General features: G+C 37.0%; 2 protein-coding genes across 3 annotated transcripts; both read right to left on the reverse strand.

Annotated features, from left to right (window-relative positions):
* Window positions 1-949: 949 nt before the first annotated feature.
* LOC117962475 (gap junction beta-2 protein-like) lies at window positions 950-8,569 on the reverse strand. 2 transcript variants are annotated; one of them, XM_059030257.1, is made up of 2 exons: window positions 8,548-8,569; window positions 950-3,595 (listed from the first exon to the last, which is right to left on the reverse strand). In XM_059030257.1, the coding sequence occupies exon 2, from the start codon at window positions 3,574-3,576 to the stop codon at window positions 2,797-2,799; it is 780 nt and encodes a 259-aa protein (XP_058886240.1). In that variant the 5' UTR covers window positions 3,577-3,595; window positions 8,548-8,569; the 3' UTR covers window positions 950-2,796. The 2 variants fall into 2 exon arrangements, with proteins under 2 accessions (XP_058886240.1, XP_058886239.1); XM_059030256.1 differs by lacking the exon at window positions 8,548-8,569 and adding an exon at window positions 6,073-6,306.
* Window positions 8,570-12,502: 3,933 nt separating this feature from the next.
* LOC117405337 (gap junction alpha-3 protein-like) lies at window positions 12,503-14,073 on the reverse strand. The gene has a single exon (XM_034923915.2). The coding sequence runs from the start codon at window positions 14,060-14,062 to the stop codon at window positions 12,848-12,850; it is 1,215 nt and encodes a 404-aa protein (XP_034779806.2). The 5' UTR covers window positions 14,063-14,073; the 3' UTR covers window positions 12,503-12,847.
* Between the last annotated feature and the right edge of the window lie 152 nt (window positions 14,074-14,225).

The raw sequence follows: 14,225 nt of genomic DNA on the forward strand, positions 1-14,225 counted from the left end.
TCAAGCTACTGGTGCCAATAAAACGAATGCAATGTACCAACTTTTAATCATACCTCAGTCTGGGGATGCCAAACAGTTAGCTATAGATAACAATATCCGGTTGCCATCGATGCCATATTTTGAGTGCGTTGGATACCAGACAGACTTGCCTAGGTAGTAGCCCTCCCCCTCCCCCTCCCCCTCCCCCTCCCCCAATCCCAATCATAGCAGCTTTGCCAGCTTACCAAACTCTTCTGAAAGCAGCCAGCCAATTTATTCAAGCACAATCTTCTTCACACAATGGATTTGAGACCAGTCTTGCGCAAAAAGCTAGTTTTTAGAAGCGAATTCAACTTGCAGCTGGGATTCCACAAAGCTCTGCTTCTCATTCCCAGCCATCGCTGCTGTCACATTGCGTGACCGTGCATGGCTGAATCTATCAAGTCATCAAACTACACAGGGCAACGCCGCGCCCCTGTCACTTCCAAAACTCATCCCTGAAATCCGCACTTACTCTGTCGACGCCATTATAATACTGGCAAAGAAAGGGTTTACTCATTTTCTAAGACACAAAGCCAGTGGTTTTTGTTTAAATACAGTACTTTTGAAGAAGTTTGAAGTTAAATCCTCCATTATAGAACTTTTTGATAATATGTCTTGCTTAAGTTGAACCATTAATGGTATTTTGGCCCTGGGTAGCAGTATGGCTTATTATAACAAGCTGAAACGATGTTGCACTTTGTGATACCACTCTATAGTTAAAAAACATATATAGCCTAAAAGCATAACTGATTGTACACTTTCTAGAACAAGGCTTCGGTGTTAATTAACACGAAACGCCTTGGGGATTAAATATTGGAACAGTGCGCCACCCTCTGGTAGGTTTATGTTTTACATGATGAACACGAGAGTAACTCTAGGCCAACTTCCTTACAGCATTTTGTCAGATTAAAAACGAAACATAACACAGTTAAAACACACAATACAATTGTTTTATTTATATTTTGTTAAACATGTGTTCTTTATTAAACTGGCAGTAATCGTTTATAAACAAACAGAAAAATATCAAATGGAAATGTTCACAGATTCGAAGCAGATTACAGCTCTGTAATTCTATTTACACATAATATTCAGATATCATAAACTAATTAAATAACATTAATAATGATACACCTAGTTTATATATATATTCATTTTTCAATATTATCGTTAAAATATAATATTTTCATATTTTAAACAACACTTACTGTAATGTACTTCTACCAGTGATAACTATGTCATTACAAAGTAAATAATTTGTAAAATAAAACAATTTTGAAGAAATTTGGGGCCCTATTCACAAGACGTTTTAACATTGTTTTTAAGGGAATGCTGTTTGAAGAGCACTTACAAACATACTCATAGTGCACTGATATATGAACAGTGTGTTCTAAAGCAGTTCAACTACAAACTTGATTAAGTTAATAAAAATAAAAAAAACAGACCTTATTTTTGTGATAGTGCCCAGAGGAAGTGTTTTAAGAAATGTTTTGTTAAATAAAGCCCATATTAATTCCAAAGTTTCCAAAGATTCCAAGGCATTGTTCCATCAGCAATTTAACAAATAGTTTTTAGATCAGAAACTGGCAGATACAAATGGGTAATTGGTAATTGTACCATAAAAAGTCAATCTTTATCCAGTGTCTTTAAGCATAATGTTTACATGTCTTTAAAGTGCAAGGAACATAATTGTTGGAAATATCTATTTTCTTTTTATCCTGCTTAAAATTAAACAATGGTAGGTCACCCTGAAGCCCTTTTTACCATGGACAGTTTCGTTTCTTTACTGTGGTAGCCCAAAAGTTTCATGATGCAGTGTGGCACTGAAATCAAGGGCAACTAGCAGACTAAACCAGACAGAATTTGTTTCAAATGCACGCCAAGTTTTAAAAAACTATAATTCCAACCCAGTTACATTGTTTGTGTAATACTGTCGGATAACTTCATTTTAAACACAGTATGGTCACAATGCTTTGACCTCTGAGTTGCTACAAATATTAAGGGTGTGCAATAAATTTATACTGGACTTTCCCTTTAGATAAATGCCACAATACAACATATGGCCACTGGAGGGCACTGTGAGCTATGTAAAAATCATATATGAAATAAAAGGAAAATAAAATTAATGTTAAAAGGGAAATGCCATAATATTCTCAGCCATAATATTCAGTTTTGTTCAACTTCCTTAACAAACATCTCATTACATTTTGCTGCAGTCTCTAAGTATCAGTTGTAATTGACAAACATTTCAAGAACTGTAAACTACATTCATTAAAGGTTGTCTGGGAGACTGGACTTTTCTTGCCCTTGTCTGGCATCTCTACAATGTTAATCTTACAGTAAATATATTGGACACTTGCAGCTGACATGTACATCACTGTGGTTCTAGATTAGCCAAACAGGGTGAATAATACTGTTCTATCGTCCCAGTACACCACTGATAATGCAGTTCTGTGTTTAATGTACTATTTGTATTTGCAATGCATTAACAGAATTCAGTTACTCTCTGTGGAAACTCATTAATAAAACAATTGTTACAAAATATGAATGAATAATGAATACAAAACAGTCATATTCTGTACGCTAATATCTCCTTGCTATAACTGCCGTAAGGTAAAGAGGGCAGCACTGAAGACATGACCTGGATACACATTAAAGTTATATTTTCTAAAGAACAAAACAAAACATGAGAGCCTCTGGTTACTCTAGAATCTGGCAGCATGTACACTGAACATATGTAGAACTGAAACACTGTAAATGTACACTATGGTGTTAGGCCTATTTATGTGGAGCACTAGCCTTGCTGGATTCCAATAGCAGGATTTCATTCCTTTTATTTTGGTGGCGTTCCTTACTTTTGGAAACATGACCAGAGTGATACCTTTGTTTTCTGCAACACCCCAGCAAAGCTTTTATGATCAGGTAGGACAGTTCAGCCACATTGAGTACCATGCACAGGGATGAGGCAGCAATCATGAAAATGGTGAACACGGTCTTCTCGGTGGGTCGAGAAATGAAACAATCAACTGTGTTTGGGCAGGGCCAAGCGTCACATTTCACCAGGCGTGGCATATGGAAGCCACTGTATAGATAATAAAAAGCATACATGAAGGCAGCTTCAAACAGCAACCTGAAAAACAGACTAACAGTGTAGGTCCACCACAGCGGCCCCACAATATGGAACTTCTTCTTCTTAAGCATTTCTATGTCCACATCTGCTTTGTCACCCATAGTTCTAATGAGATCCTTCTTTTCCTCTCTTATGCTGTGAGCCACGTGCATGGCTACCAGGAGAGCAGGAGTGGAAACAAAAATGAGCTGAAGGCTCCAGAGCCGAATGTGGGAGATGGGGAAGTAGTGGTCGTAGCAGACGTTCTTGCAGCCGGGCTGTAGGGTGTTGCAGGTGAAGTCCGACTGTTCATCTCCCCAGACACTCTCCACTGCCACGATGAGGATCATAATGCGGAAAATGAAGAGGACAGACAGCCAGACCTTCCCAAGGCTGGTGGAGTGCTTGTTCACGCCTCCTAACAGAGAATACAGCTGGCCCCAGTTCATCTTCTTTAGTTACTGAAAACTGGAAACATGAAAATACACAGAGATCAATAAACATACTACTACTACAATCACAACTATTTCAACCTTCATACAATGTTTGTCCAGCAACCATGTTTTAAAATTGTGTTCTAGGAGTGTGGGCTTGTGGATTCCGGAAAATGAACAAGTAAACATTGAAACGTGCCCTTTACTCAAATGAGTTTGTTCAACAGCGATCACTGACCCTGACCTTGAGGTGGAACATGAAGCCACATGAAGTGTTATTACACACAGCACAAGTAGTAGTCTGACAAATTAAACAAAACAAAATAATACACTGGACTGTAGTGTATGTCTATATGTTACCAGCTGAGATATAGACCTACTTTAATAGGTTTTAACATCTTAAACAGTGGTGGTATGTTCACAATACATTCACTGTAATTTAAACAATAATCTACAGTACAAACACGATTTCTAGATAAGACTCTAATCATTGACGTCTTAGCCTTTCTAGGCTTAGACACCTTTTTTTTTCAACTCTCATTAAGCTAATTTGTGAAGTTACGAGTTAAAGCCGAAATGGTTCTCTGTTATACAATGGGCAGTATTTTCCACCGCAGATTTTTCTTACAAGACATATTTGGAGGAGTATGTTTTTTTTTAACACTAGGGGGCGCCAGAATACAGTAGGCCTACTATGTTTTATCTTGAGAAATAAAGTTAACGATTTCTAGCTCTGTTTGACCATGGTATACTGTAGTTTTATAATGCTATTCCTGTGTGCCACTGGAAGCCAACCACAATTACATGTTTCTACTCGTTTATAAATACCAAGAATAGGTTGGAATAGTTGTCTGTGTCATTAAGCTGACTTTGTTGTCGAGAATTATTATTGTAAAAAAAAAAAGTTTAGGAAAAAATTATTATCACTAGTGTTCCTGGAGTAACCTGCTACTAGACAGGCATCTTGTTAAAAACTATTTTTGAACGAGCTCACTGCCTTTGTTAAGAACACTTTGTTAAAGCAGTTAAGCAGTTTCAATGATTTTTTATGATTTTATGTTTGTAAATGTAAATCTAACTACTACTTTTGTGTTTGTAAATACATAAAAAAAAAGACTAACTACTACTTCCTTCAATGCAATATCTGTCTCACAAGAAAATACATTCTAGATTGTTGTTATAGATGAAAGGGGTAATGTGCATTGATTGTTATGCACGCACACACACACACAATGGGGCCCAAAAGTATTGACACCCTTCTATATTTTCAAAGCAATAGAATATCAAAAAATAAAGAAACAATTATATTTAATCAACTTTTTTTAAAAACAAAAACTGTTTCTTTCAATTTTTCTGTTTAAAAAATATGTATAAAAAAGACTGCAAGCTGTGCCTATTGTGTGCTGTGTTATTATAATGTCAACCCGATGACTGAGCTACATCGTGTTATGGATTAATGGAGGTTTTAATGTATTTGAAAGTCGAAATAAGGGTGTTAAAAAGGCAAGGCGGTTTTGAATCAGAACAGACACTGCGGTATGGATTATACACATTGCCTACACATTAATGTAGCCAATAATAGCCAAATTACATCCCCTGTCAGATGTACTGCAAATAATAATAATAATAATAAACAACTACAACGAAGTGTACATAATAAGCTTGTAATCGTATCGAGGGCTTCTGGTGGCTCGATATCCATGGTATACTGTACTTTGTTATAATTATAGCCGTTGACTATTTATTTATTTCTTAGCAGACGCCTTTATCCAGGGCGACTTACAATTGTTACAAGATATCACATTATTTTTACATACAATTACCCATTTATACAGTTGTTTTTTTACTGGAGCAATCTAGGTAAAGAACCTTGCTCAAGGGTGCAGCAGCAGTGATTGAACCCACGACCCTCCGTTCAAGAGTCCAGAGCTCTAACTCCACACTATAGCTTGAAAACGCAGCACATACATGACGATTTCCCTTCCTTTTTTAATGATTTTGTTTTGCCACTAAACACTTGTTTTTGTGAAGTCCATTTGGTTACCGTTGTAAATTTAACATATTTGAGTCGCTTAAATACCTATGCTTCCCAATATACTGCGAAGTGTGTGCGGATCAGATTCGTCTCCGTTTTGACGCCTCACTGACAGTCGAGTACCTGTACTGGTATTTTATTACAATATGCTTGTAGTAAATGTTTTTTTGTGTGTGTGTGTGGCAGCATATTTATGATTTTCAACGAATAATAATAATAATAATGATTTTCAACGAATAATAATAATAATAATAATAATAATAATAATAATAATAATAATAATAATAATAATAATAATAATAATAATAATAATAAAAACGGTATTTGACACAAATCCAACTAGGTTGTACTCCCATTTAATTTTAAATAAAGGATTTATTTAAAAAAAAAACAGAATCGACCTGACAGATCTCACAAGTGAATGACACACAGCGAATCACAGCGCGCCACCCCAACTGAGACATTCCATTTCTTACCTTGAACTTATCTTTCAGAAGACTTCCATTAAAGTTTTTATTCGCTCAATCCAATAGGTATTTGTTGTATGCGCTGATTTCAGTGGACAAAAGCCTTTTTTTAATTGTATTGGCTAACGCGGAGAATGAACCGTTTATACTTTGTTGCGAAAGACTTCCAAGTAAACTTGCTCCCTGGACACCTGCTCAAGACTTCAGAGTTCACCTGCTTGACGCCCAGTGGAGGGAGGAGCCAAGGAGCTGACGAAACTGATGAGTCAACAGAATATTTCCGGATATTGTGGAACAAGCGAGTCTTACTTACACTGCAGTAATTTTAAAAGAGGCGGTTCTCTGTGACTTTTGGATTAAAGAAAATAAGGATAATGGCAAAACAAAACAAGATAATTTAGAAACAGAACAACAATAGCGAATTAGATCTGTTCACTGTATATAACAGTCTATCCAGCCAAAGTGGACGGACGGGGAAGGCGGGGGTTACAAGAAGAGTTATTTAGTTTTTTAACCCACAACAGTTAGCTGCCAGATATGTCTCACCATCAAATCCTGAAATACAATCCGACTTTCTATTAAAGAATGCACGTGTAACTTTTAGCAAAAGCAGTAGGACACATATAGGTTCAGCCTTTTAAAATGCTCAACTTACCTGACAAGAAATACTGCCCAACAGATGTATCAACAAGATAATACGCTACACTTTAATTTCATTTTAACATAGCCGTCAGTTAACGTTTAGCAAGAACCCGCCGCTATCTTAAATAAAACGAACTCTAGACTAAAGAAGAGGATACATTTAGGATGCTTGTAGTCTGTCTCGTGATTGTCAAATAGTGCCTCAGACACATTAGTGTTAAATTTAATGAATATACTAAATTAATCTTTTACATATGTAGTTATTATTACCAGCCTATACTTATGATTTGTGTGCAACGTTTATATTTAAAATGGGACATTATTATTATTATTTATTTCTTAGCAGACGCCCTTATCCAGGGCGACTTACAATTGTTACAAGATATCACATTATACATTATTTCACATTATACAGATATCACATTATTTTTACATACAATTACCCATTTATACAGTTGGGTTTTTACTGGAGCAATCTAGGTAAAGTACCTTGCTCAAGGGTACAGCAGCAGTGTCCCCCACTGGGGATTGAACCCACAACCCTCTGGTCAACAGTCCAGAGCCCTAACCACTACTCCACACTGCTGCCCTAATTAATCAACAAAGCAAAGTTAACTGTAGATAGAAATGTAACCTGTATAAAAAAAAAACATTTTGAATTATGTCAAACATCAACAAATCAGGTTCATGCGGTCTAATAGCTTATGAATACAAAAGAAATGCCTGCTCAGTTAAAGACCAATAATTGTATTCACTATAAATCTATTGCTGAAGAACCAAATGTAAATCGTTTTCAACAGATTATAGTATTTTATACGTTACATTGCAATGTTTAGTTTTGTAACACGTGTTTGTGTCCAAAACAACTTAAATAAACCCTAAAACGTGTTTACAATCTGTCTCATAAAATGTCTGTTGAATTCTTAAACATTTAGTTTTACAGGGTACAGTTTGATTGAAAGACGTATTTTTGTGTTTGGATTATTTGAAGTCGTTAATCAAATAATATTGCATTATGTTAAAAAAAGGAAAAAAAGAAAGAAAATGCTTTGAGTTTTAAATCAAAATTACTTTTCAGACAATGTATTTTCCCCCAAAATTATTACAATTCCTAAAGGTGATAAACCGTGTATCTGTTATACACGCGGCAGTCTAACTTTCACATTGAAATATATATTGGATATTTAAGTTAAGTTAAAACGTGGGAAACATAAAAAGGCCTTACAGAAATGCAAGTGTTTTCAAAGTTCAGTTTGAGATGAGAAACTGACAGATAAATCAACGCTGTTTATTTAAATGTAAATCTGCACCACATCTAACCACATATATTTTAGCCACACAGTACAGTTTTGTAAATTGGGACTATTATTGCTTAATACGACATCATTCACGTGTCAATGCAGATATTTACTGCTTTTGGACATATTATCTATTTTTGATACACGATTACATCTATTATATTTAATAATACAATATAGTAATAAAATATAATACACACTTTAAAGTATAGCCTTTTGAAGCGTTCTACTATTCAGAAAGGTATCTGAAAGAAAAACTGTAGCACAGCATCAAATATGGCTTAAATTATAATCGTTGTTTCTGTGATGGTTAACACACTCTAAAAGAAACAATTCTGTTCAGGTTTTGCAAATGATAGGGCAGCTCCTTTAAAAAAAATGTTGCAGCATAAAAATATTGCTGTGTTATACCGTATTTCATTAATGGTTACCTGAGTATTACTTATCATTATTCCTCAGATTCGTCTTATGTTTATCGGTAAAGTCAAGCTTACTTCTGTATAAGTTATCATGTTTTATCAAAGCGTGTAAAAAGTGAACTCACCACAACTAAAGTTGGAATTCTCCTCTTCTTTGAAAGCACTGCAGGTATCACCACGTTTACATAGTCAGTGACACGTTACCTCTCCTTCGGTGATTGGCTGCTGTGCTACAATACTGTGTCAGTAAATCAGTGCCTCCAATAACAAGTGCAATATATTGTTTTAATGCAAGGTAAAATATATCAAAAATAATTTTACTAATTTCAATTTACCAATTGCTGTTGTGTGCGGGTGCAAAATAACTGAGGTGTCGCCTCTAATCCCACAATCTGATATTATTAACTTATGACAAATAATACCAAAGTTCATGACAATTGGATATATGGAGAAATGTGTGAGGTGTGACATACTGTACGTACCACCACACCTATATATATTTTATTAGTGCCTAAGGTGTAATAGTAGGCTAAGCCTGGTTTGACATAGTCGGCACAAATTTCTACACTGTGAAGATTTTCAAACACAGGGAAATTGGGAGCTGTAAGAATCTTTCACAGCACTCTTGAGATACAAAAAGTTAAATCCCTGAGTTCTATAAAGTATTACATTCTTTTATATATTAATACATCAATTGGAGCCAGTGATGACCTGAAACAGGAACTCTAATAACATTCTTTATTTCAACTATAATATCAAATGAAAACAAACATATTTGTTTACACATATCCTATTTGACATACATGTGCAGCTCCTTCATTAACCTATTGAGCAAACTAATCAACACATCATCCTCAAAACAGGTTTCCATTCAGAGTAGGTTTCTAATTACCATCTTGAGCTATACGGAGATAGTGCAAACTAGCAAATTCTTTCTTTAAAAAATGGGTAAAAATGACCTCATACTGTCCTATTGAAAATGTGTGCTAAAAATCGGGTTTCTGGAGGTGTGTGGTGGAACAGTAATGGACAAGTAAATAGTGTTCTCCCTTGGGACACAAAGAAACTAGAAATGTTTGTTCTGCCCAGTGAAATGAAGGCCATTCCCTACCTAGAACACATTCTGATTGACAGGCCTCTTGATTTTTTTTTACTAATATAATAAGAACTTTGTTGTTTCTATTGGTTTTATGGATGTTTTTATGCACAAGCATAAACAGTGATTTAATTAGACTGTACATCTTATTGTATGTCACTGCTGTACAGTTTCAGTTATTTAAATCTTAATTTGTACCTTCATATATGTTATGTATGAACATTAGTGCTGTTGTAATAAAGAGCTTTGAATTTTAAAAGCATCTCCAGGAAGAATAAACCAAAGTTGCAGCAAATTGGGTGGAGCTGGAGGATGAAGTTGCTGCAAGACTGTCCTGAAACTGCATTCCTCCAGGGGCAGGGCTCTAGTGATCAACCAGCTTATCGTGCCGATGCCTTGGCATCGACTGATTGCCTTGAGCCCACCCTGCATAAGACCTGGCGCATGATTTCCTTTAGCCGAGACTGTTTCAATTGAGGGGGAGGCATTCTTTCTTAGGGCCATGCTGCACAAACCCCATTTTAGTGTGCAGGTGCTGGAATCCCCTGCAGTGCGGAAACAGATGGTCTTGGCCAAAGCGATCAGTCTGGGATCTCCTGGATCACGAGTGTTCACAATAATTAACTCCCGAGATGCTCGCCAGAATGTCTCGGAAAACTACTTAGATTAAGGAATGCAAAGCAGCCTTGACAGGCAGAATCTGACAGGCATCTCGAGGGGATTCTTAGGACCAGCGAGCCAACCCCTGCGCTCTGGTTCTACTGATCAAAACCAAAGGCATGGGACCCCCCCTCAACAACTTGAGCAGGATCTCGGAGTTCTCCTCAACCCCTTTACCATTCCACGTTGAGTAGATCTCTATATGCGGTGATGCTCCAATACTCCTCCTTAGTCCCAAGGGGACCTGGGGACCTAGGATGGAGAGTGGTGTACGGAACCATCACGTCAGGGGAGTTCCTGCATCACTTCTCCGACTCAGACGCCACCTGCCCTTTCTACCGTCGCTCCAAATCGGTGTTTCACATTTATCTTCTGTGTGCCAGACTGCAGCCCTTGCTGCAGTCTGGCACACAGAAAAAAATAAAAAAAACAACTGATAATGGCATCTGTAATTGACATAATTATTAAATTACTAGGTAATCAAGAGGCTTTAGACAAAAAAATAGGAAATAGCTTTTACAGCAAATAAAACACTGAGAAATCAAAACCTCTTGTTCTGGGTTTAACAGCTTCCAATAACGCACTTGTAAATTAAATCGTGGCAACAAAAGTGTTTTTACGTTTCTTAAATCATGATGAATGCCTACGTTCATGAGTTTGAAATGCATATGTCATATATCTAGGCATCTGAACAGTTGTTTTAAAAAGTAAACTTGTCAAGGATATCTTACATTGACAATCTGTTATTCCTTGCTTCATTTCTTTTCTTTGGCCTTTCAGCTGTCATCCCTCCTTCTACATACCTTACAATTTACAAAGTTAGCAAAAAACAAAACAAACAGCTTACTGTCATTCATAATTTGTATTTTCCTTTTCTGACAGGCAAATACCATATTTCAAATCATTATTATTAATTAGTCATTTAGCAAAAACTGGTGTTGCAGAGTCACTTCCAATAGGACCTCGGTTTTACGTCTCATCCGAAGGACGGAGCACAAGGAGGTTAAGTGACTTGCTCAGGGTCACACACAGTGAGTCAGTGGCTGAGCTGGGATTGAACCAGGATCCTCCTATTAAAAAGACTCTTTCTTTGGACCACCAAGCATCCTAAAATCATGAATGCTACAGCAGAAACGGAAACCATTCCTGTGTTCTATGAGGTGATGAAATAGAACACCTGTTATGGACAGGCTTTTAAATTTTATGAAACTGCTGCAAAAGTCAATCATTGTAAGTCAATCATTGGTATTTAAGAACATACTGATCCCTACTCTCCATGTCTTTCTCTACCCCTACATTCCAACCTAAACAACATGTTTTCAAACAAAAAGATTATTACAAAATGCATAATTCAGTGTCTCGTAATTCAATGAAGGCAAAGTGTTACTGTCAGATAAGCAGCCGTGTTTGCTTTGAAGTGTTTTGTGTGGACTCATTTCATAAGGATACCTACATTAATATGAAATAATGAAAGTTGATAAAACCAAGAAGCTCAAATAGGTTTGCTGTCCTGTTTGTTATTGAACTAATGTTATTTGCAATCAATGAGTTGATGTTAAAATTTTAGCTACATTAAGAAAACATGGACAAAGTTACAAAACAACATGGTTTGCCCAATACTAAGACATAAAACCTGTAAGTCTAAAAAAAATAAAACATACTAAATGCAAAGCATGATACAGGGATCGAATTGGTGAAATGCTGTATGTACTGTACTGATTTATTTAGCACTAAGATTGTGGAAATATTGGCAGGAATTTAAAATATATAATAGATTTTACAAAGAAAAAGAACAGTCCTAACTGCTGGTGACATGATTAGCCTAATTTGATAACAAACTTTTTGTCTAGGATTTAGAAACTGCTATACATGCTTGTCCTATTAGTTATGTACTAGGTATTATTAGCAAACTTTTTTTCTTCTAAAATGACTGAGGTAAGACCAAGTTTAATGTTAGAATTTGTTTTCTAAAAATATACTGCAACTCTTGGATTTCCAAAAATAAAAATAAAATTTAAAAAAAACAGTCTAATTCAAATATTTGAATTAATAATTGGGGGCTATAAATTGATTAACAAATATTTTTCTACATGTACAATAACAACAAGGTTATTAATTATTTTATCTGAGTTCTTCATTCATTTTGTAACCTGCTTAAACCTGAGGAACAATTTTAAATTGTATTAGAAAGATCTAAACATTCACTAAATAAGTATCTATTTAGTAAACTTTGCATTTTGTACTTTTAGTATTGTACTGTATTTGTTATTTACACATATACATCTTTTCCAATTTTAACTTTATTCTATTTAAAGTCTCTGGTGAGGGAGGCATCAGCTCAGTTACTGATTCATACTGGCTTGTATGTATTGTTCTCAAGTGCCATAGATCAGGAACTTCAGTCAAACGTTTAATGTAAACATATGTGCATTACCAGATTTACATTATAATGCCTTTTACCTGAAGCTTCTGTTGACCCGTACTAGGTAATTCTACAATCATAGTTAATCCTGCTTTCTCACTGCCTTTGGAAAAGTCTAGAGCAACCTGCTGGACATAAAACTACAACTCACAGATTGCATAACAGTATGTTTGATCATGATTATCCCAGTTCCAGTGCCCTGCCTTACATTGATTTAATTTTAATTTTTATAACTCAAATTAAGTAGCTAGACCGCTAGGTCATCCGATCTTGTTCTACTGCTGCTAGACTTACTCGCCCTGCTCAATCGTTGTGTGTCACTGACAGCAGGGGGCTCATGCATTTCTACTGTGGTGGTCACATGACCCTCTTCCTGCTCACTTTTCCAAGCACTGCTGCTGGCCAGTGCGTCCTTGCTGCTGCGTTCGTTGCGGACGCTGCTATTGGTGGAGGCAGAAGAGGAGGCGGGTTTCCTCTCACAAGTCTGCTGCTCTGTGGCGAGGTTTGCCCAGTTCTGCTCAGTGGCCAGCCTATGGTTGCTGTTGATGTAGAAGGGAGGGGATGGGTGCTGATCCTCAGTAAGAGGTGACATCTTGAACTCTGCCGGGGGAGCTGCGGGGTAAGCATGGGGACCCCCCGCAGTGGTGTCTGTGTAATAAGGTGGGTAGCTAAGACTGGGTGGGGCAGTTCTAGGGGTGGGAGTCATGGGTTCAGGCTCTGTTTTGTTGCACGGTGGTACGTGGCTTGGGGAGCACTCCTTGATCATTCCCTGTTTGAGCTTCTTCCATCCTAGGTGATAAATCTCTAACAAATTCAGCAAAAGAGACACGCAAGCCACCACAAGCATAAATATGATGAAAATTGTCTTTTCTGTGGGTCGAGAGATAAAACAGTCCACTGTGTTGGGGCACGGCCATCTGTCACACCTGTATAGGGGCTTCAGTTGAAAACCATAAAGAAAATGCTGACCTACAATAAATCCAACTTCAAACAAGGTCTTGAAAATGATGTTGAAAACGTAGGTGCGCAGGAGGGCGCCCCTGATTCGTATTTTGCCATGCTCATCTCTGATAGGTGCTTTCTCTTTTTTCCCACTGCCGCCATCTTTGAAGAGCTCCTTCCGCAGCTCTTCCTCCTTCTCTTTCCTCTTCTCCTCCATCCGCACGATGTGCAGGACATGCCCCAGGTAGATGAGGGTGGGCGTCGACACAAAGATGATCTGAAGCACCCAGAAGCGGATGTGGGAGATTGGGAAGGCCTTGTCATAGCAGACGTTTTCACAACCAGGTTGCTGGGTGTTGCATGTGAAATCAGACTGTTCATCTCCCCAGACTTCTTCGGCGGCTGCTCCCAGCACTAAGATCCTGAAGATAAAGAGCACTGTCAGCCAGACCTTGCCTATCACCGTGGAGTGTTCCTGTGCATTTTCCAAAAGTCTCCCCAAGAAGCTCCAGTCACCCATTGTTTAAGAGTTTCTAGTCTAAGGAGAAAATACATTCTAGAATAAATATTGAGAAGACATTTAAAAAAACACAACATAAAAGTTTAGTAAAAAGAATACAAACAAGCTTCTGCACACATGCTGTTTATTTACCTAACATGTAAACAAATGTACAGAACGAGGC

The sequence above is a fragment of the Acipenser ruthenus genome, chromosome 9, assembly GCF_902713425.1.
Source record: "Acipenser ruthenus chromosome 9, fAciRut3.2 maternal haplotype, whole genome shotgun sequence".
NCBI lineage: Eukaryota > Metazoa > Chordata > Actinopteri > Acipenseriformes > Acipenseridae > Acipenser > Acipenser ruthenus.

Excerpts from the sequence above, each read along its gene's own strand:
- LOC117962475 (XM_059030257.1), bottom strand. The coding sequence starts at position 3,576 with ATGAACTGGGGCCAGCTGTATTCTCTGTTAGGAGGCGTGAACAAGCAC.
- LOC117405337 (XM_034923915.2), bottom strand. The coding sequence starts at position 14,062 with ATGGGTGACTGGAGCTTCTTGGGGAGACTTTTGGAAAATGCACAGGAA.